General features: G+C 38.8%; 1 protein-coding gene across 3 annotated transcripts in view; it reads left to right on the top strand.

Moving 5' to 3' along the window:
- LOC123972189 (zinc finger protein GLIS1) overlaps positions 1–21,915 on the top strand; it is a 63,508-nt gene that overhangs the window by 13,232 nt on the left and 28,361 nt on the right. For all 3 annotated transcript variants that reach the window (XM_046051491.1, XM_046051492.1, XM_046051490.1), the window contains exons 2-4: positions 2,696–3,852; positions 13,616–13,777; positions 18,590–18,703. In XM_046051491.1, coding sequence (XP_045907447.1) covers positions 2,941–3,852; positions 13,616–13,777; positions 18,590–18,703 — 1,188 coding nt within the window. In that variant the 5' untranslated portion in view covers positions 2,696–2,940. The remainder of the gene's footprint in view (positions 1–2,695; positions 3,853–13,615; positions 13,778–18,589; positions 18,704–21,915) is intronic.

The raw sequence follows: 21,915 nt of genomic DNA on the forward strand, positions 1-21,915 counted from the left end.
GCTGCTCTGTGGTCAGACTGACAATACTTTCCCAGTCTTGTATCCATAAACAGATTCCTCTGAATAAAGAAAGTTTATGTACTAGACATTAGTCAGAATGCAATACCTGCCTGTATCGATGCAAGTTCAGATAAAGGATTCTGTGGTAATGCTGGAGTTCACTCAGACGCCTCTGCAACACCCTTGAGGACTATTTAGGAAGGATAGGATTAGGAAACTGAATTTTGTTTGTGTATTCACATCTCCCATTTCAATAAGGATGTTTTCCCATGTTTCAGTTGAACCAAAAAGCGCAAAAAGGTTTGCAATTCAAGAACCAAAGTGCTTATTGTTGAGACAAGTACACATTTGCTTGTCCTGAAATGCCACAGCTGTGTTTAGCTAACCTCAGCAAGTGAGTCTTTAAAAGACACCACATGAGATGTGCCTGCTATTTTACAAAATTTGCATGCTCAGTTGAGGCTTTGTGGGAGACTTTTCTTAGTTTTACTGTCTGACTCTTCTTTCTGGATTAGGACCAAAGTGGTTTGTGAACAGACACTGCTATAAAAAAAACAACCTTTTTTGCTATATTTGCTGCTGGATTTCACTCTGTTGGATCTATGGCAGAGTTGGTGTTTACATGAGTCCTGGTTTGATGCTAAAAAGAGATATAAAATATTATTTATCAGATATATTCTTTGATAGTTTTGAATCTAATGTTTTGATTGCATCTGAAATCCCACAGTCTGCCCTCAAAAGTCTAATATTGGTTTTAGTTCTCAAAGCCAACAGGTACTAGGTTGCAATTATCATATTTTCAGACAGCGCAAACCACTTCTGCTGCACAAGTATCATTAATCCAGTTCAACTTGTTGACACACAGACACATCACAACCTCTCTAATTAAGATTCAACCACAGTTCCCATGATTGGTCTGCTACAAGAGTCTGGTATGGGGAACTCCAGCGATTTACGGGAAGAATCATAAAACTGTAAACCAGACTATACCAGGAAACTATGGGCATGAACCTACACTTAGTGACTCCTTTGTCAGCTAATATAACTACAGAAGTGAACTTACTCATAATCTTAGCTGTGTTGGTTTCTGGCTCGTAAAATAACCATCCATATGAAATCCCATTGAATCTTTCCGATGACTAGTTACACGTGGCGGAGATCCTGTTGTAAATTAGATCATCAATATCTGGCAGATGGCAGGGAAGAGTGGAAATCAAGTGTACTCCAATAAACACTCAGGGACTATTGCACAGTAGAGCTACTGTCTGTGACAGGGGTGGGGGAACTTCTGTTTGGCCCACCATTTTCCAGCCTCCCTGTCCTGCATCACTAACTAGCAGAGAGATGTGGTCCATTACTCTTCTTCTGTTAACAAGCTTCTGGAACAGATTCCAGCCAATCGGCTGCCACACAACGCCTGGCTGTTTGCTGCAAGGGTGGCCTTAATGCCTGCAGTAATGAATCAGCCCTGACTGTTACAGCGGCTCAAAGGAAACCAAATATACACTCGCTGCAGAGTCGCACTCAGAACTGTTTGAGTGAAGCCTGCTGACAAGGGGGTCGGACACTGTTTGTTTTGGTTTTACTTCATCTGGGACCTTCTCTGCTGGTCACCTTGGTCCATTTGTTGTTAATGATTGAATGCAGAGTTGCCGATGGCTGGAAATAACGGAATAACATTCAGTGTGACACATTTTGGGTTTTATGTTTCAACCCTTCAAATGGCATGGCAAGTTGTCACACCAGCTGAGTCACAGCTCTGCAACATTGCAGTAAATAAATCCTGCATGAGTTTAGCGCAAATTAGTGGCGGGATGTACTAAGTGCATTTACTCAAATACTGGTCTTAAAGGGGAACTCCACATATTACACACATTTATGTGTGTTTTCAGGGAGTACTACGGAATAGATGAACAAAGTTGTATGAAACATTTAGTGGCTCCAGAGGGAGCTGCAGTTGAGTCAGTGTTAGTTGGAGTTGAAGACTACAACTTTGAAAATGAAAAACATCTGGAGGTGTGGAGGCTATCGGCCCGAGGCTACATTAGCGGCTACTTGCATAACACGAGAATCTCCAACTGAGCTGTCCATTGTGAGTCCTACAATGTCCATTTAACCAGTGGTTTCTGACCTTTTTGTCTCTTGCAATCTCTAGCATAAAAGCGGTGTGTAGTTGGGACCCCTTGTCACATATCAGATGTCTTTGAGTTGTAGCCAGTTTCACAAAAGAGACATTTCCCCTTTAAACTTATCAGATAATAAATAAGTGTTTAGGCTCTCAAATATTTCTAATTCCTACAGATTTGTGCTGCAGAACATTGCTTTTTCTTGTTTGCTCTCCCATTAATCATCTCATAAGCCCTCAGATTTATCTTCTGATCCTAAACTAGCTACTTAACTGTATATAAATAAGATAAGCTACAGCTACAATGGTAAAATGCTCAGTCATATGATCAGTCACTAGTTTTGCTAATGATACTTTTCTGTATGTAAGGAGGATTTTTAAAAAGTTGTAATAGGGTACTTTTTCATTTTTGTATTGGTGTATAAGTTGGTACATTGGTACTAAATTAAAGAATGTTCCACCACTGCTTCACAAAGCTGTTATGTGATATGTTTCAGAAAGTGATTTATATTTGTATTTTTTCTTGTCTTTTAAGATGACTCATTTGGGTTTGGTTTCTGTCTCCCACAGTGCATGAGAGATGAGTGACTGAGCAGCAGTTTGGAACAAATGACTACTCATCTTTACACATGCTTGGGTAGAGAAAAAGAAGATGCCAGTAGTTGAAAATCAACCTAATTTGATTACATGTGAGAACTGAAAGATGGTGTAGATGGTTTTACCTCCAAAGCATTCCTAACGCTGCTCCAAGAGAATCACCATCAAAGTTTTTACTGACGGGATCTATTGGTGTAAGTCAGCGCACGGGGGCCAGGATGTGGCCCCCTGACCTCGGGCCTCCAGACGTCCAGCTGACTCTTCCGGGTTTTGGAAGTGTGTTTGAGGATGCCGAGGACCTTCAGGCGCCGCTGTCTTCTGGTGGCTTCTGTCAGTCATCGATACACTCAGGTGGTCTGGGCGTGTGCTGTCTTCCGAGGACTTCCCTGTCCCTTTCCTCGCTGGGCCGTGACCTCACCTCCCTGCTCAGCTGTAAGACAGCTGGATCCCACATAGAAAAGACGATGGAGGACTTTGCCACCACAGCACACACAGATCCTAAAAACAACAACCAGAGGTTCAGTTGTTACCCCCAGCCCTCCCTCCCTTTGTCCTATATGCTCACTGGCTGTGCCACATCGCCTCCTTTTGGCTCTCCACCATCCTCTCTTTCCTCTTCCTCCTCCCCCTCATCTTTATTTTTTGCCTCTTCCCTGATTCTTTCTGATGCACCTGGGGACAACAAGTCCTCTCATCAACAACAAAAGATACAGGAAGAGTATCACTCAATCAAGCAAGAGCCTGCAGAGGATTTCTCACCATGTAAGCAGGAACCATTTCAAATGAACAACCAGCAAGGGGAGCTATTCCATGTGGGACAGGCCCTCCAAGGCCACGATGCCCAGGAAAGCACCCCACTTCATTTCCTGAGGCACAATGGACCTTCAGGACAGGACCTCACTGTGGACCAACAGGACCAGCCGTGTCATTGGATTGACTGCAGTGCCACTTACAGCAGTCAGGAGGAGCTGGTGAGGCACATTGAGAAGGTGCACATTGACCAGCGCAAAGGGGAAGAGTTTTCCTGTTTCTGGGCCGGCTGTGTGCGACGCCACAAACCCTTCAACGCTCGCTATAAGCTGCTCATTCACATGAGGGTCCACTCTGGAGAAAAACCCAATAAATGCATGGTGAGTCAGTTTGCTTTTGTCTGGATGATAACAATAATCAGATTTGACAGACTATTACAGAACCAGTGGAGAACAAACAAAACATGCACAGCCATTCAGCACTTTGAACATATAACAAATCACACTTGGGGGTTGCTTGGTACTAGGAAATATTTTTACTGCTGACCACTGGCATTTATTGATTTTTGTGTATTTGTATAGACGCCCATTGAGGGATGGGAATTGCAGTCTAGCTTAGGCAATAAATGGTGCGGTATGTGCGGTTGGTCCGTGCTAGATACTTGTAGTTAGAAATTAAAAATATTAAACATTTATGATGATGTTCAAAAGTCAGATACCAATATCTCCATAGCAGACTCTCTAACTCTCTTGATCTTGGTTTTAGCTGTACACATGAAAATAACAGTTTCCAACAATTTTATTTACTCAAAGCCACCTTGCTGAGTATACCTGACCACTGGAGGTGCTGTAGAGCAATGTTTTTATAGTATGAGATGTTCCGCAAGCATAAACGGAACAACACGTGTGCAAATTGCAAACATGGGAGTGGCATGATACACATTTCTGAAATGGACTGGATTAAAGCTGTGTAAGGTTGCAGTATACAAAGAAAACAGGACAGGAAAAAGACTGATGTAATAAATGCAGATTTCAGAGCATTAAAAATAAAGTCTTTGCACATGTTTTAAAGTAGTCATATTATGCTAATTTTCAGGTTCATACTTTTCTTCAGAGGTTGTACCAGGTAACAGGTTTAGATGGATTATAACACCCGATTTTTGTCATACTGTACATTGCTGCAACACCCCTGTGTTTTGACCAGTCCGTTTTAGCTATGGAGTGAAGCATCTCACATGTAGGCTATATGATCTTTGTTGCGCAGTACCTAGTGAAGGTCTACTAGTCAACTTTATGTCCATTGACTGACGTTGTCACTGTGTGTGCTGCAGCTCAGTGTGTTTCTCCACCAGTGTTTTTGAGGGCGTGACTGACTAGCTGCTAGGCGAGCATTATGACGTGTCTTACGAAGTGACACAACTTTTTCACGGAAGTATAGGCTGGACTACAGTCGAGCTGTTTTCAGGCTGTTCAGGAGCAGTATTTTCTGTGGGAGATGGGAACTCCATTTGGGGTGGACTGAAGGCTTGTTCCGATTGGCGATTGGATCGGCTATTGGCGATTGAAGGGATAATCAGCGATTGGTTGTTAACTAACTCACTATCAGAGCTAAGATGACATAAAAACTGTCTCTACAATCTGCACCACACTGCAGTGTTCCCCATTTATTGATTTATTTCTGGCAACATGATACGCCACAATATCAACGCCACATATTATATACTATTTAAAATGAGTAAAATCATAATTCATTGTGGAGCTGCACACAGCGCATAGATCCACTCAGCACCTTGGCTTGCTCTCCCTCTCTCAGTCTCTCACAAACACATTGAAATGGAGCCGTCTGTATATTGAAAAACTACTGCATTCAGGTTAACTCTGAGAAGTTATCTATTATTTTCTTAACACAGCGATTTAAGCACCTAGTAATTCATTCTGTGGAAAACACTGTACTGCGCATTTACAGATGTTTCTGGAGTTTTCTCTTAAAGCTAATAAGCCCATTTCTGCCATGCTGGCATTTCACTGGCATGCTACAATGTAACACCGCCCCCCGGCGATCAGATCACCAATCGTTGATCTCAAATTATCATGATTAGATGATATGAAATTAGAGAAGATCGTCCAAGCTTGGGCCTTTTCACTTTGCAAAAATATTACATGCATAAAAAAAGATATATTACTCAATAAAGGAGAGGGAAAAAGCATAATATGACCCCTTTAAGAGGTGTGAAATGTACCCAACCTGGTGTACCCTTAAGGACGCACTTACACATTTTGTTAAGATTAGTTCAATGTCTTTACATAGAATGAAAACTCTGCAGGATACCTTTAATCAAAGGTCTCTCCAACTCTGACTCACATTCGGTGGAGCTGAGGCAGGCCAAATTAAGCCTGTTTGCTGCGGCTAACCACCTTTGACGGAACCCACCGAAATGGCCATGCCCTTACTTATGCATAACTTTAAACCTTAATATAATTTAAACGGGTAAGTTGTCATGAGTGGGGATCTCACCTATATAAAGTAAGATTTTATTTTTAATTAATCAGTAATGAAGAGAGAGCTGCAGTACTGCAGATCCACCAGCACTGCTGCAATGATTTTCAGTCAGTTAAAACATATCTCATTCTTTCCAAATTTATGTTGCTTTCAAATGGGCCATTTAGAGGTTTAACTGGGTTTGAAAGGCATTAACGTGCTTACAGTGCATCTCGACTTCTTTCAGTCTGAGCAGCCGATGATCAAGAGTCTGTTAGACAGAGAGATGATCAAATGGTTTCCTTTCCTTGCGACAGGTTTCCCTTACTCATGCATGCCAGAGGGAGAAACATGGCAGTGTTGAATGAATGGAGGATGTGTCTGTAGCACTGAGCATTCAAAAACCTGCTGATCACTCTGTAGTTATTCTGACAAAGGCAATTCATTCAAAGTTATTAAGTTTTTACACTTGGTGATGCAATAAACTGATAAATCATTCATTCCTGTAGAAACTATGTTTCCACAGACTGTCTGTAAAGTTTTATTGAACTTAAATAAGTTTTACTATCGTAACACCAAGTGTGGTTTAATACTGCAAGTCACAGAATTCTCGGAAGCCGCTCCTTTGTCAGAAATATATAAAGAGCAACAGGTGTTTCAGTCTACAGTGTAACAAAACAAACAGTGTCTTTATAAAGAAGTCAGTCTGTAATTGTCAGAGCTGTTGTAGACCTGATTTTATGCCGCATACTGCGCAAATAGTTTTTTTCCACTCAACAGCACGTAACGTTGGTTACCTGGCTTAGGAGGTAACAGATCACTGTGCCTTCTGCTTCTTGTTTCAGTACTTTCTACAATATTTAAAAGTGGCCAAACAAAACACCCTAAGTTGTTTTCTTTCATTTTCTTTTCCTGTGACTGCTTTACAATTAAAGCCACCTCGCGTTTAGCCAGCTGAATGCTTTCAATGTGGAGATGTTCAGTTTGTATTCTGAGTAACTTGACACAGCTCTGATGTGGTGTAAAGAGAGTGCACATTAAACAGAGAGGCTGATATAAATTAGATAAAATGACATGTCTTGTTGCTATGAGTGCCTCTTGTGCAAGGGTGGAAATTTATTGTCAGACCACTGATGGTCTGAATAACTCACCAGATCTCACCCTAGTTGCTTTTTAGAAATAAAGTCGCTGAGGATCTGAAAAAGGTATGCAGCGGACCAAGCTACTGTGAGGCATATGAGGGCGGGGGGACATAATCTTTCAAAACTTAAAGATGCATTGGACTTGTAGTAGAGAACAAGAGCTGTTAACTGTTTGTGTACCAAAAATGTTCACTAGATGCTGACGGACAACAGTGATTATTTATACATTTTTGGATCAAAATTGTTGCTAGGGAGAAAATTGTTAATTCTTCTTTTTAAATGTATTTTACTGAGTTCAAAGTTAAAATTGGACTGCATTATTTTGATGGTGTAGTCCAGTACAACACATAGATCACATAGCCTAACAGCTGGGCGGCAATGGGGCAGTGGATAACACACGTCTTTGGTGTGAGTAATCTGTGTTCAATTCCCACTGTGACCCATCCTCCATTGTGTCCTTGAGCAAGACACTTAACCCATTGTTGCTCTAGAGATGTGCGACCTCTTACGTGTTTAGCAATTGTAAGTCATTTTGGGTAAATGTGTTAAATTTGGTTAAGAAGAGTTCAGAGACGCAGCAGTTGGGAGGAATTTTCCCCGAGTCAGAACTAATAAATGCCTTAGTAAAGATTATATGTTTGGTGTAGTCTGAAGTTGTGTCAAACAGCAACATTAGGTATCTTGTCTCAATTGTTGAGTGTCTGCGGGGAGGCCCGCAGTCTCAGACTTTGAAAACCCCTGCACTGTATACCTAATAAAGTTGCCACTATTAATAGAGAGGTAATTACTGGATATAAATATATTAGAATCAGAATCAGCTTTATCAGCCAAGTACACACACAAGAATTTGGTCTCCTGTTTTTAAGTTGCTCTCAATGTGCCTACATACAGAGCAATCTACAGGAAGACAGAAAAAGACATACAGATAAAAACAAGGACAACAAACCTGAAAAAAGGCAGGTAAAACTAAACGTATAACTAATATGTACATTATAAACAAGTTGTTGAGAAATTGCTGTGTACATACGTATAATTATGTTTTTAAAAAAGCAACAATGACCAACAAAAAAGTGTCTATTCACAAGTCAAGTCTGTAAACTGTAAAATAAAAAAATACAAATACTGCAGATGGATACATATTAAATGGGTAAAGTACTATATTACTTTATATACATGAAGTAGATGCATCTATACATGTCAATATACAGTATATACAGCATGCAGGATTTATAGACCGTTGATATGTACATGTTAGAGAATTTATAATTTGTACTAAATTGAATGGCTAGTGCAGAATAAAATACAGACCATAAATGGTATCACAAATGAGATTTGATTTCATGGAAATTATAACTTCAAGTAGCATAGGATATAGTATTTTGTGATGTAATAAGCAGATAAACTATTCACTATGGTAGAACTCCTGCTGTGTTCCCAGAAACTCTTCCTACCTCATGTGTCTGAGCAACTTGTCTTTTGAAACGCTTTTGGGCTGTTTAAGCATGATGGTCTATAATCCTTAAAATGACAGAATACAACAGAAGACTGAAAAGCTTCCAGGGTCCAGAACAAAACAGACCATGTTAGGTCAGAGAAGAGACAGACTGTGAGGATCCTGCATTAACCATCACAACAGTGGCCTTTGCGCCCTAGTCCAGCGTCACCCTGCTTCACTTCTGTCATGAGTGATTTGCTAAAACACAACTATTGCTGCTTGAACACGTCTGTCCCATGATGTCCTTCAGGTTGGTGCCAGATCCCCATCCCTGAGAGTGAGTAACTCTCTCCTTAATTCCCCACAGACTCGGTCGCTGTCATCAACCTGGGACTCCGATTAATAATTTATTCAGAAATTTGGACACAGGGCTTCAAAGTTAATTAGTGCATTAAAATGACCTAATCCACTGCCGGCTTGTAAATATATTACTGCGGAGAGTTGAACAGATTAATAAAATTAAATCAACATCACACACCAAAAATTAGTCATTAGTCACACTTGAGCCACGTCAGTAACGTCATTTAATTTTCACTAAGAGCTCAGGCCAAAACATGTAAATTAAGTCACACCGAGTGCAGCAATGGAAAATGTATATCTCGCATGAATGTAGTTAGTGTTTGTTAATGAATTCAGCCGTATTTACCAGCTCGTAATGTCGAGTCTCAGATTAGACAGGTGCTGTTCAAGACTGTAAACACAAGTTCCCAAAGCGTTTTTAAAGCCATCGTGTTAGAGTCATCAGTCATAATTTATGGTGTTGTTATGACATTAATATGCACAGTACTGTGCATATTAATGTCATTTCAGCACCATACATTTGTAAGCATAAGTCTGGTGATATTCTGTGTTTTCCCTACTGTCAACAAATCGTGTGAAAAAATACCAAAACCAACAACGATCCTAGTCCTACGAGTCTGTGTAGCCAAACCTCATATATATTATTTCTCTGTGTCATAGAGCTCCATTGTTGTCAAGCTACACTGTCGCACTGGCTGACATGTTCCTTCATTACAGTGAACATGTGCACTGTCACACAGGACTGTCCTCCTGAAGAAAAACAACAGCACCAGTTGTTTCACCAAGTGGCCCATAAAGACATATGTTTACAAGGGTTGTGATGATACAAGACACAACATTGGGTTGACGAGAATGAGGCGATATTTTAACATTGTTTTTAAGAAATCCTCACTCACAAAATATATGACTGGAAATATATTATCTTTTATTCGACTGAAAGTCACAAAATGCAAAATGTTGCTTACATATAGTTTGTGTCTTGTCTGTCACTCTGTCACCATTTGTTGTTTCCACCGGGTACCCAAAATGCTGCCACACAAACAAAATACTGGGCCCATCTTCTATCTTCATCTTCTATGCTAATTTCACAGACAGATTTTCACCTCGACAAGAAATATTGTAACGTTTTTATATCGCAAGATCTCATGGCACGAGATGTCGTCACACCCCTAATGTTTACGCTCAAGTGACAAAACTTGTCTGGTGATGTAGTTGGTGAGCAACAAAGTCCTTAGAGGAAGATGATCGTGGTGGTCAGAGGGATCAAAAAATGTCTGGCTTTGATTCGGGAGAACTCTGTTCGCAGTCCACGTGGAGAGCATGACCCCGACCATCCCCTAACCTTAGCCACATGGTCATTGTTGTCACCACGACATCATGTCATTTTACCCAAAACACAATGTTTCCCGAAATGTAAGTGTTTATTTCAACCCAAACCTCTCATCTTTCCCTAAACCAGAGCATTCATCACATCATAAAACAGATTAATAAAGAAAATAAAACATTGATTTTAAAAGGGTTTTGGAAGACACAGACAAATGACGTCGTCCTGCCAATAAATGAACTATTTACTCCTGTTTGAGTAATGTGTGTGCGGTGAATGGAATGGAGTTTAGAGTCACTGACAGTAAGTACGTCAGAGAGACACATTGTAGGTTTTGGTCTTTTCATAGGATCTGTTGTTTGACAATGCCAAAAATATAAAACATCACCAGCCTTTAAGTACACACATTAAAAAAATCTAATGATTAAAATGGGACAGTACAAAAGACGTCTAATTTTAAGGAATAACAAACTAAATCTAAAATTGCAGGATAAACCTCTTCAAACGTCATGAGTGAAGATTAACAGTTCCCTTGAGTTTCTAAGAATTTGTTTTCATGTCTCCATTTTTTGGTAAAAACAAGAGAAACATTATTCTTGTGGTAACAGAGACTTTAAAAAGACACTATACTCACATGCTGTCATGATGAGGAAATAAAGCACAATAAACTGTAACGCCGCTTAAATAAAGCTGTGCTCAAATTTCTACTCTGTCAAAGATTTTAGAAATCTGTTTCTATTTTGGAGCCATATATATTTGGAAGTGTAGGGTTACATTTGTTGTTGTTCTTTTTTCATAATGTTTTAACCACAGTAGCCATGGGGTAAACTGACTTGCAAAACTGAAGGGGCCTTACGTCTTTCTTCTTTTCAAACAACTTCAAACTGATGCGTTCGAGTGGAGTTTGTCCTCACAGCTCAGGTCACACAAGGCTTCAAAATGTTTAAATCTGATAATATTTCATGTCCTCGGTTTCACAAGACATGAAGAGTCTTAATCTATAATCTATGTGTGCTAATACCTGTAGATGTGACTGAGCTGATATTTCAGTGACTGGTCTGTATTTTTTTCTGGGTTGCTTTTAATTTCTGTGTTTTAGTTTCTTGTCTTTTTTGTCAAGGCGATCTGAAGCTCTCGTTTAATGACCATGATGTAGTTTTTTTCTTAATGTACTGACTTATTCAACTAAATGAGGCGACTGACATTTACAGACTCATTAGCAAAACATAATAAAACCCCGGAGGTAGAAAAACTATTTCCATATTTTGCTCTGGATTAGTTTAAAAAGGATGAAACACTTTAAGTATAAGAATCAGACCCGGATCTCAGACCTACAAAATCCTTTTCAAAAATAAATCTGTACCTAATTGAAAATATTTCTTTAAAATATTATCTATAAAATAAGATGTTTCTTTATTGATCCCCCATATAGGTGCATTTTTAAACGTCAAGACATAAATAAATAAATGATTTGCCTTAATTTTGTGTCTTTATCAGTCTCGTTAGTAGATGACTCTTCTTTTCATCTACTGATTGATGGACACATTGGATAATTTTCCATTTGATCTTCAAAATTTGTTGAATTTGCCACGTAAAGGGGGAATCACAATGTGTTGATCATGGAAAAAATTTTTAAATCCTCTCCTGTGATTGTCTAAATGTCTCCGGGATGTTTAAATCAAACACTGAGAAATATTTCTATTTAAACTTTGACTTACATGCCAGAAATGAAAACATTGGTCATTTCCCTGAGATTTGAGATTGAATGTGACACAGTTTCTGTAAAGCTTTGGATTACGGCCTACGATGTGCTGCCAGCTGACTCTGATATTTGCTTCTTGTCTGGCTCGAGTCTAACAGAAACCTTTACCAGAACTTACTACAGCCTGGTGTGTGTGTGTGTGTGTTTGTTTGCTATTGCTATTTGGAAAAAGGCTATTACCTGAAGTTTATAATTCAATGACCTTTCAATTGTGATATATTACCCCTTTACCAGTTATTTCTGTTGGACCAGATCAACAACTGTAATGTGAAAGTGAGATTTTATTATGTGTTAGTCACAGGCCAACATGCTTTATTAAAGGTCCAGAAGGGATTTGTGTATGATTTCAAGGTACAAGGTAGTTTATAGGTTGTAGTTCCCTTTATGATACTCACAAAAACAAACATTATATTAAAATATATATATACAATAGATGGATGGATAAATAACAAGTCATAGAAATAAAACTATTTTACATGGTGCAGTGCAGAGGATGAATATAGGAGTCTCACAGCCTGAGGGAAGAAGCTGCTCTGCAGTCCGGTGTTGCAACAGTAGATACTTCTGTACCTCTTGCCAGACGGCAGCAGAGTGAATGGGCTGTGGCTGGTTGGGTATTGTCTTTCAGTATCCTTGGGGCTCTGCGTAGGCACCTCACCACACCCATAACACTGATGATTAGTAGATGGGTACCAGTGATCTTCTGATCACCCACTGCAGAACCCTACTGTCCTTGTATATGATTTGTATTGAAGATAGAAGTTTAAATTCCTTTTGCTTACCAGAAGTGAGTGCAAGGCATTTTTACATTTTGTCCCTGGTTAAAATGTTCTGCAGTCAATCATTGTATACAAAATATGCATCAAAGATAGTCGTCAGTACACAGTAAAATCTACCAAAAGTTGGGTGCACATTTCTTTAGAAGCCCAGTATTCATGCTAAAAGATGTTTTGTCTATCATTAGGCCAAGTAGTGGGTGTCAGGCTGTGACGTCATAAAACTAATGCGATTTTTTGGGGCAATAGAAACAAGATGTGAACATAGCACTGACATATCATAACCTCTAAGTTGATGTGGTGAGCGTTGGCACATTTTCTGTGTTTGTCGTGCTTCTGGCAACCCAACGACTTCAAGTCCAGTATTCACTTTTATTTTTTATACCTTTGTTTTGGTCTCTGCCAACTCCAGAGGGAAACGTCTGGCTCTTAAGCTGCTAAATGCTCCACTTTGTTCTCCAGGTACTCGCTAACTTTGTCTGTCTTCTGTGGTTGAAAATAGGTTGATGAGAGCAGTGAGAGTGAACAGTAAAGTTGTGGGCCAGAAAACCAAAACAATGAACTGAAAAACAGTAAATGGTCAGTAGAGCTGAAGGAAACAGCAGAGTCAGGTGATAATTCTCAGTGGATTTATCACTATGAGTGGCCCCTTTACTATATATACACTACATACAGTAATTTGACTCATTGTTAATATAAAAATACTGATTACAGCTGCTTTGACTCCTAAACCAACAACCTATTTTATATGGACTTTAAACCACAAAAGAATTTTACAATCTAAAAGAAAAGGACTATTATTTATCACTCTTTTCAAATGGTGGGTGTGTCATGTTGTAGTAAGACTGTTTGATTTTCCATATCAGTTTGAGGGCTGCTCCAAGGCATTCTCACGTCTGGAGAACCTGAAGATCCATCTGAGGAGCCACACAGGAGAGAAACCGTACATCTGCCAGCATCCCGGCTGCCTCAAAGCCTTCAGTAACTCCAGTGACCGGGCCAAACACCAGCGCACACATCTGGACACGGTCAGTGCACAGCAACACACAAAGCCATCCACACTACACCTGTCTATAAGAAGCTTATTGTATCACACATTTATGTACAGTATGAAAGCAGTGAAATTATTAATTATCCATTAACAATTATATTTCTACACAAACCATCCTTTGTGAAAGTGAAACCCCTTTAAAGCCTGCACTTTTACATATTTGTCTCGTGTCTGAATAAGCATCTGAGTCACTTTTCTGTAAAAGTCAAATCCAAACGAACTACTGTAGGTCTATTAACTGTTCCATAAACCCTTTCAGCACAGCACAAATCTGAGCTGAATGCTGTCAGATTAGAGTAAAGACTGCAGGAACAGACAATAAAACATGTCCACTGTAATAAATGTATCATTAATTGACATTTAATGCACTGAGAAATGAAAATCTGTTCAATAAACCATGAAACATTGTGAATAAGCCAATTTCAGATATTTTCTTCCTGTATTTTCCCAGTCATCATGAAGGAAAAGGAGGCCCCCCCCCCCCCCGACCCCAAATTTTGTATTTTCAATTTTCATTCATCACCTTGCCTAAATATTAAACTCTTCGGATCTACACAAATCACAAGGGTGCCATTTATTTCATTCAAAACAGGCAACAAGTTTTCAGCTATGATTTATGCCTGCATGGATGAATGAATAACAATATTAGATAGCGTTATATACAGCATGTGAGCAAAAAGGAATTAAATTCAGGGTCTCCACTCAACATCTTGTCAATTTTAAAAGCAGGAAGCAGAATTCACCATCTATTAACCTTAAATGATGAAACTGGGAATTTATCAGGGGTTTCAGAGAAGCAGGGGCGATCATCATAAATCACCGCTTCATGGGAAAAGAAGTTATGAAATCCATAACTGATGCAGCCTGAGAGAAAACAGAAAACACTCTTCTACCTTGAAATCCAAACTTTTAAACTCTCTATTTCTCCCTCTATATACACTATATATACAGTATCTCACAAAAGTGAGTAAACCCCTCACTTTGTGATATTTGATTATTATATTGATTTTCATGTGACAACACTGAAGAAATAACACTTTGCTACATTGTGAAGTGTACAGCTTGTATAACAATGTAAATTTGCTGTCCCCTCAAAACAACACATCACACAGCCATTATTGTCTAAACCTCTGGCAACAAAAGTGAGTACACCCCTGAGTGAAAATGTCCACAATCCATAGTGCACCACCGCTATCCGTTCAAAACATAGTCAGACTTATATATATATATATATATATATATATATATAATTGAACACACTGAAAGTGGCTGCATGAATGAGTAGTTTTTCTTTTAATACTTTAGATACACTTTGCTGATGTACTTTAACTTAAAGGAAGGAACTGTTAAAGTCAAGTGCCCATATGAATATAGAAGTAGGTTTTGCGTGCTGTTATAATTTCAGTTACAGTCTTTATAGTATAAAATTCCCTCTTTGTGTTTCCCCAGACACTGTTACGATGTTGAGCTATAGTGGGAGGACAATAACAAAAAGATGGAATTTTGCTCTAAAAAGACTAACTTTGGAAGATATCCACTTGATGGATCTCACTCAGACTCATATCCCTCTCAGATAAACCTTTTGAATATATTTTTTGCATAGAATGAGAACTGTGGATTTTTTTCTTCAACCGCTGAAGGTCAATTTACACGTCTGCATGAATGTACACTGTAGGTACGCCATAGTTTACATGTTGCAATGTAGCCACATACTCTACACCTTACTCTATGCTGTAGCCTGAGGTCTTGTATAGTACTACTGCATATGTATTACTGCATATGTCAGCATTGGTTGTTAATTAAAAAAATCTGATGGCATGACGTCAGAAAACAATGGGTTTACCAGAACTCTGTAGCCCCCTCCTCATCTCTGCTTGCTGCTAGCCACTCGAGGCTACATTTGCCGCAACTAGCAAAACACAGTTACTATCAAAACTGTTAGCTGTCAAGTTCCATTGCGGTTTTGATACTGAATAAAAAAGACATTATCTCTGCTATTGTTGCATTGTTTTTCATACTTTTTTGTTTTTTTTTAAACTGTCCATCGTGATTCTGACAGTGTTGTAGGATTGCAATGCTAAATTGGAGGATTACTCTTTTAAGTAAAGGATCTGAATACTTCTTCCATTCTTTCATGTCTGCATAGTTATTTGGAACATCTGAATGACAAAAAGCCATCACTTAAACATGAAACCAGTGATGAGCTGTAGAGTATAAAGCTCACTCTCCTGTAGGTTTACAGATTTCTTTATGATATACAGTTTTTGCTAAGTAATAAGAGGTATGTGTGGTGCACTTAACCCACATAAAGTCACTTTAATTTATAGTGCCTACCGTCTTTCCCCCTCTTTGTGCATAGTTGCCTGATGTACAGTCTGAAAATTCTTTGGGATTGTGAAACTGCATACCTTCTGTGGATTTATTTTGCAAACCACAGTTATTTTTACTCCTGCTGACAAGCAATGAGGACTTAGCTCTAATCCAGCAAATCAGATCTCTTATTACACGGGTGAGATGGAGCTGTACGTTGCACTCCAGTGTTATTACAACAAGAGGAGAAAGTTATTTTCTCCGTTTTGTGGTTTCACGCTGGCTAATGGCAGCTTCGCAGTTGCGTCACAAATCAAGATTCAGACACATGTGGCGCCATAATGAAGGCCCAGTAGAGAACTGGATGTGAATAATTGCTGAAAATAATATAACAACCTGCCAAGAAAAGACTGGTGTCAATACAAGTTATTTAGGTTTGACTAAATAACTTGCATTATGTTACTAATGGTATATATAATAGTGTGTTATGAAAGATTTGTTTCCAAAATTAGGTCAGTCTCAACTAAATTTGCAGCTCAAGGAACCAAAGACTTGTTTGGGGATTTTTTAATCAGTATTAAGTTTCTGCGTGATGTGTTAGCTAAAGATAACTTAGCAAATGTTGAAAACAAAATCAGCAAGAACAATCAGTGGTGAAATGATAAGTGACCAAGCGAGCATGTAATGTTGGGCACTGTGGAGGAGCACTCGCTCTGATCTATGTTAGAGTAATTCCATGTCTGAATTTTCTGTCTTTAGATAATTACACAAATTTTGGTGTAAAAAGAAAAAGACAATGAAAAAACAGAACAGCAGAGAGGAATACATCATAGACAAAAAGATGATGCTTCAGCTTATTGCATCTAGCCTTTTTACAAAACACTAATTTGATGTCAAAAGTAAAATTAAACCACATGTAGTCCATCACTACTATACTAATGCCAATATGCCATTCTTGTTATACTTACTTATTAAGATTTTCAGTTCCTCGCTACAACTGTTCCTTAAAAATTTTACTCTTCCCTAAATGCAGTGAATTTTTACATTAGTCTTGAACCTTTGTTTCTAGAACATGAAGTTATTTCTTTTTGACCCAATACATGATTTGTGCTGCTTTAAAATCTGCCAAGTTTCTTAACTTCAGAGCTCTTAATGTGTGGCTTAGTTGGTTCTTGATAATTAGTGTTAAACTATTCAGCAAAGCACTGTGTAGTTTTTTGGGCTTTTTTTACTTGTGATGTTCAGATTCTGGTACATAAACCAGCAAGATTCAACTAAACTCTGTACATGTGTTTTCATGAAAACTTAATTCAGTCCACCTGGTTAAACACTCGGCAATGAAAAAAGGAAATAAACCTGTAATGAATTAGATTCATGGAAATGGGCTCATTTACTCATCTAAACTTATAACTTTGATAAAATTGTGAAATGTAGACGTCACCACCTCATTAAATCAAGAGCAGATCCGTACTGCTTTTAATGGTGGAAAAAGATCTATATGTAAGAATTTAATGTTTACAGTCAAACCACATTTCAAAGCATGTTCTTTGATGTGTTTTATAATGTCTTTTAATTTGAATTGATCTGATTGACTGCAATCACCTGGTGAAGAACCTCTTAGGTAGCAAATATTTTGTCTGTCACTTGCTTTAATCTATGCATAAATAATGTATGTTCTCTGAATCACAAACCTTTGCTATGAATCATACTGATTGCAGGTAGATGTTGACCTCATGTATAAACTGATTTATGGCTAAACAGGAGGCAGTGTATCTGTACACTGTGCTGTTCCTCTTAACTCTTCTCTCTCTTCCTCTCCTAAAGCCTGCAGACAAAAGGTAAATATACTCCCTTTTCAGTTGAGGAGTACATTACATAAAATGTTGACGTAATCTACATGCACTTCCTTTCTCCGTTAGTGCAGTTGTCACGCTATGTAACCACATTTACAGCATTTATCCTAAATGTTTGTGTGTATAATACACAGGACTACTGTACACACAGTATCACACCTGTGAACCATCTGAGTCTACTAAACTGTTGTTTGTAAACACATATTTTGTGTTTGACATCATATCCAGTGTGACTAAACCATGTCATGTTGTGTCCTGAACACGTGTGAGTTTTTATAGAAAGTTTACAATATGAATATAGAGTATAAAATAGAGGGTTTAGTCTGCACCATGTTGTTAACCATGAACTTAAAATACCGAAAGTGAATAAACACCCTTGGATGGATGTATGTGTTGTGTATTTTAGGGTCTATTTTGTTGTTTGGTTTCATTTTTCCTTCTTGTCAATCTTTTGTTATAGCAGCTAAAACAGAAAATCTAAGAGAAATTGTCATGTTTTGGAAATGCTACATGTCAGATGTTTTGTTTTTGGAACATGAAAACACGCATTTCAGAGTACGCTAAGGTATTTCCCCCTCTGTTTCCTCATGGTTTTCTCCTTTCTTCTTGACGCTGTTCATTCACAGAAGCCATACGCCTGTCAGATCCCAGGATGCACCAAACGCTACACCGATCCCAGCTCGCTACGAAAGCACGTCAAAGCTCATTCAGCTAAAGGCCTTCAGGAGAGGGAGGTCAAGGTAACGACAGCAAATATGTTTTAACATCTTGGACATTCAGCTGAGAGCAGAGTATGATTATACTTCTCTGGTCTTGTAGAAACAAACATCTCCGGTGTCTCTCAAACTGGATTATGTTAGATTATATTAGATTATGTGCAATAAGTGCAGTAAGTAGTAGTTGGGTTTAGAAGATGTGGCTATAAATAACAATATAGCAAAGGGGCTTTAAAACTTTTTTTTAAAAGCAATTAATATAAAATTTTTTAAGCTTTTATTGTACAGAAATGTGAGAGTGAGACACAACAAAGGTTGGTACACAGCTTGACTCAGCGTCTTAAACCTATAGGCCACGAGGACGCCTCCTTAAAAAACTATATTTATTATTGAATTGTCATGTAATCTTGCTGCTTGACCTCAGATGCAGAAAAAAATGTTGAAAAATTTTATTGAAATTTTATTTTGTATGGAAAGAAGATTCATTTCATTATCCACTTTAGTTCTGTAAATTAGTTTTTCAGAATCAGTTTTATTTGCCAGGAATGTGTACTCATTTGACTCTGGATCGTACATTGCTTCGTCATACAATAATAAAATCAGACACAGACTACAGTATACAGAACACATATATACACTCTATAAACATGAGTTATAGAGCTGCTGTTTGTTTTCTACCATGAGAAGAATATTATTCGACATAACATTTGACAATTTTATTAAACCGGTCAAATTCAAAGATATTTCACAGAATTGGTAAAAAATATAGTCAACTTCCCAACTCAACAAACAAATAGTTTAGGAGCAGACGGGGGGTGGGGGGTGGCAAGATATACACATAGAGGTACAGACAGTAAAGGTAATGTTGGTACAGACTGAATGAATAATGGTACAGATATTTATAGTAGTGTTTATGATAATCGAAATGTTAAGGATAATAATAACAATAGGACTACTAGTAATAATAATTGCAGCAGAGGGTGTCGAGCAGGAACATAGGGGCAGCAGGTGACCCGCAGCCACAGATCCAGACTCCACAGCTCCAGAGCCAGAAACACCTGCAGGAAGTGATAGGAGGAGAGAGGAGAGGGACGAGAAAGCACAAGACTACCGGAAAGAGAAGAAGTCAAGTTAGTAACATGCATTAATGGGATGAGGTTTCATACAGAGGGAGAGAAAGAGGAGGAGAGAGGAGCTCAGTGCATCATGGGAAGTCCCCCAGCAGTCTAGGCCTACAGAAGCATAACTAGGGATGGTTCAGGACTCACCTGAGCCAGCCCTAACTATAAGCTTTATCAAAGAGGAAAGTCTTAAGCCTACTCTTAAATGTGGAGATGGTGTCTGCCTCCTGAACCCAAACTGGAACCTGGTTCCACAGGAGAGGAGCTTGATAGCTGAACGCTCTGGCTCCTAGTCTACTTTTGGAGACTCTAGGAACCACAAGTAACCCTGCATTCTGGGAGCGCAGTGCTCTGGTGGGATAGTAAGGTACTATGAGCTCTTTAAGATGAGATGGTGCCTGACCATTAAGAGCTTTGTAGGTGAGCAGAAGGATTTTACATTCTATTCTAGTTTTTACAGGAAGCCAATGCAGAGAAGCTAAAACAGGAGAAATGTGATCTCTTTTCCTGGTTCCTGTCAGAACACATGCTGCAGCATTCTGGACCAGCTGAACTGGACTTTTTCGAGCAGCCTGATAATAAGGAATTGCAGTAATCCAGCCTAGAAGGAACAAATGCATGGACTAGTTTTTAGACAGGATGTTCCTGATTTTTGCAATATTATTTAGGTGAAAAGGTGAAATTTGCTTAATGAGAGTTAAACAACTTGTCCTGATCAAAGATAACTCAGAGATTCCTCACAGTGGTGATGGAGGGCGATCCAGAGTAACTATATCTTTAGGTAATGCGTCACGGAGGTGCTTGGGCCCCAGAACAATAATGTTAGGATCACAGCACACAGAGTGAGACAGACTTTCTTGAAAGAAAAATGAAAAGGATAGAGATCCTGATTGTGTGTAAACTAGAGCAAGGACAGGAGCAAAGAAGTCAGAAAGAATACATCGACACTCTCAAAAAGGAGAGTATTTGTAACAGTATTAGTTTGTCTGGTAATAGTCAATATCAACAACATTATGCAAATTAAGATAGTATGAAATTTATCTCCCCTTTTTAGAATTAAGTTATATGACAAGAACAGAGCGAAATGGCTTTTGCCTATTGAAGAACTTCTTCAGCAGAACAGTATTTTCATTGGTTCTAGATGGCACCTTGTCTCTTCACAAAGAACCCTTGTTTCTGAGAGATGAGATGGCGAGCAGCAGCAGGAGGAATAGAGAGTAAGCATGTTTATGATTCAGTAGGATGAAATACAACAAAACAAAGTCTTACACACACTCCCTGGAAGTCAGAATAGGGAGCCTATTGTTCAGCATTATCTGGGCCGTGTTTGTTTTCTATGGACCGTGAGTGACACTGGGGCTTTGTGTGTATTCCCATGCCTTGTTTGGTTTAAACAGAACCACGTGTGCTTGTAAGTTGTGACATGGCTAACACGCCCTGCACTGCAGTAAACCCCGTGGGGCTTAAAAGAACTTTGAAATATTAAACATGCACTTCATAAACTCCTTACGGTTATACATTTCTTTGAGCTGATGTGTCACATCTTTTGAAGTTTGTATCTTCATAAACACTGGTTTGGGACAACATTTTCCATTGTTCCATTATAACATTATTCATACCTCTTTTGTGGCTCCTGGGTGTCCTTTGCGAGCTTCTTCTGAGTCCTGGAGCTGTCAATAAATTGTTTTGGAAAATCCTGGGGGATGCTCTGTTAACGCTGGATAATAAAGTAAATTGTCTTGCCTTAACTTTGTTAGAACATTTTGGAATAAGATTGCCTAACAAGATTTCTGGATTTTATACCTCAGAAAGCTGGATCGCAAGACGAAACAAGACCCAGGCATCTGGTTCAAGTATCGCTTCTTTGAAAAATGAACAGTAGAAAACTGCCTGCAGATATCTCACTGTGTTTTCAATTGATCTACTGTATGTAATCAAAAGAGAATTGAATCTTTTCAAACTTTAGCTCCATGGGAGTTGTATTGCCCAACAGTAAGACACAATTGGAAGACAACTAAGCTGTAGCTTTACCATAATTACTCTCATCCCTACAAGCAGGCAGGCAGCTGCACATGCTCACCAACGTGAAAACATAATACTAGTGTACCACAATAA

This window comes from Micropterus dolomieu, linkage group LG06, assembly GCF_021292245.1.
Source record: "Micropterus dolomieu isolate WLL.071019.BEF.003 ecotype Adirondacks linkage group LG06, ASM2129224v1, whole genome shotgun sequence".
NCBI lineage: Eukaryota > Metazoa > Chordata > Actinopteri > Centrarchiformes > Centrarchidae > Micropterus > Micropterus dolomieu.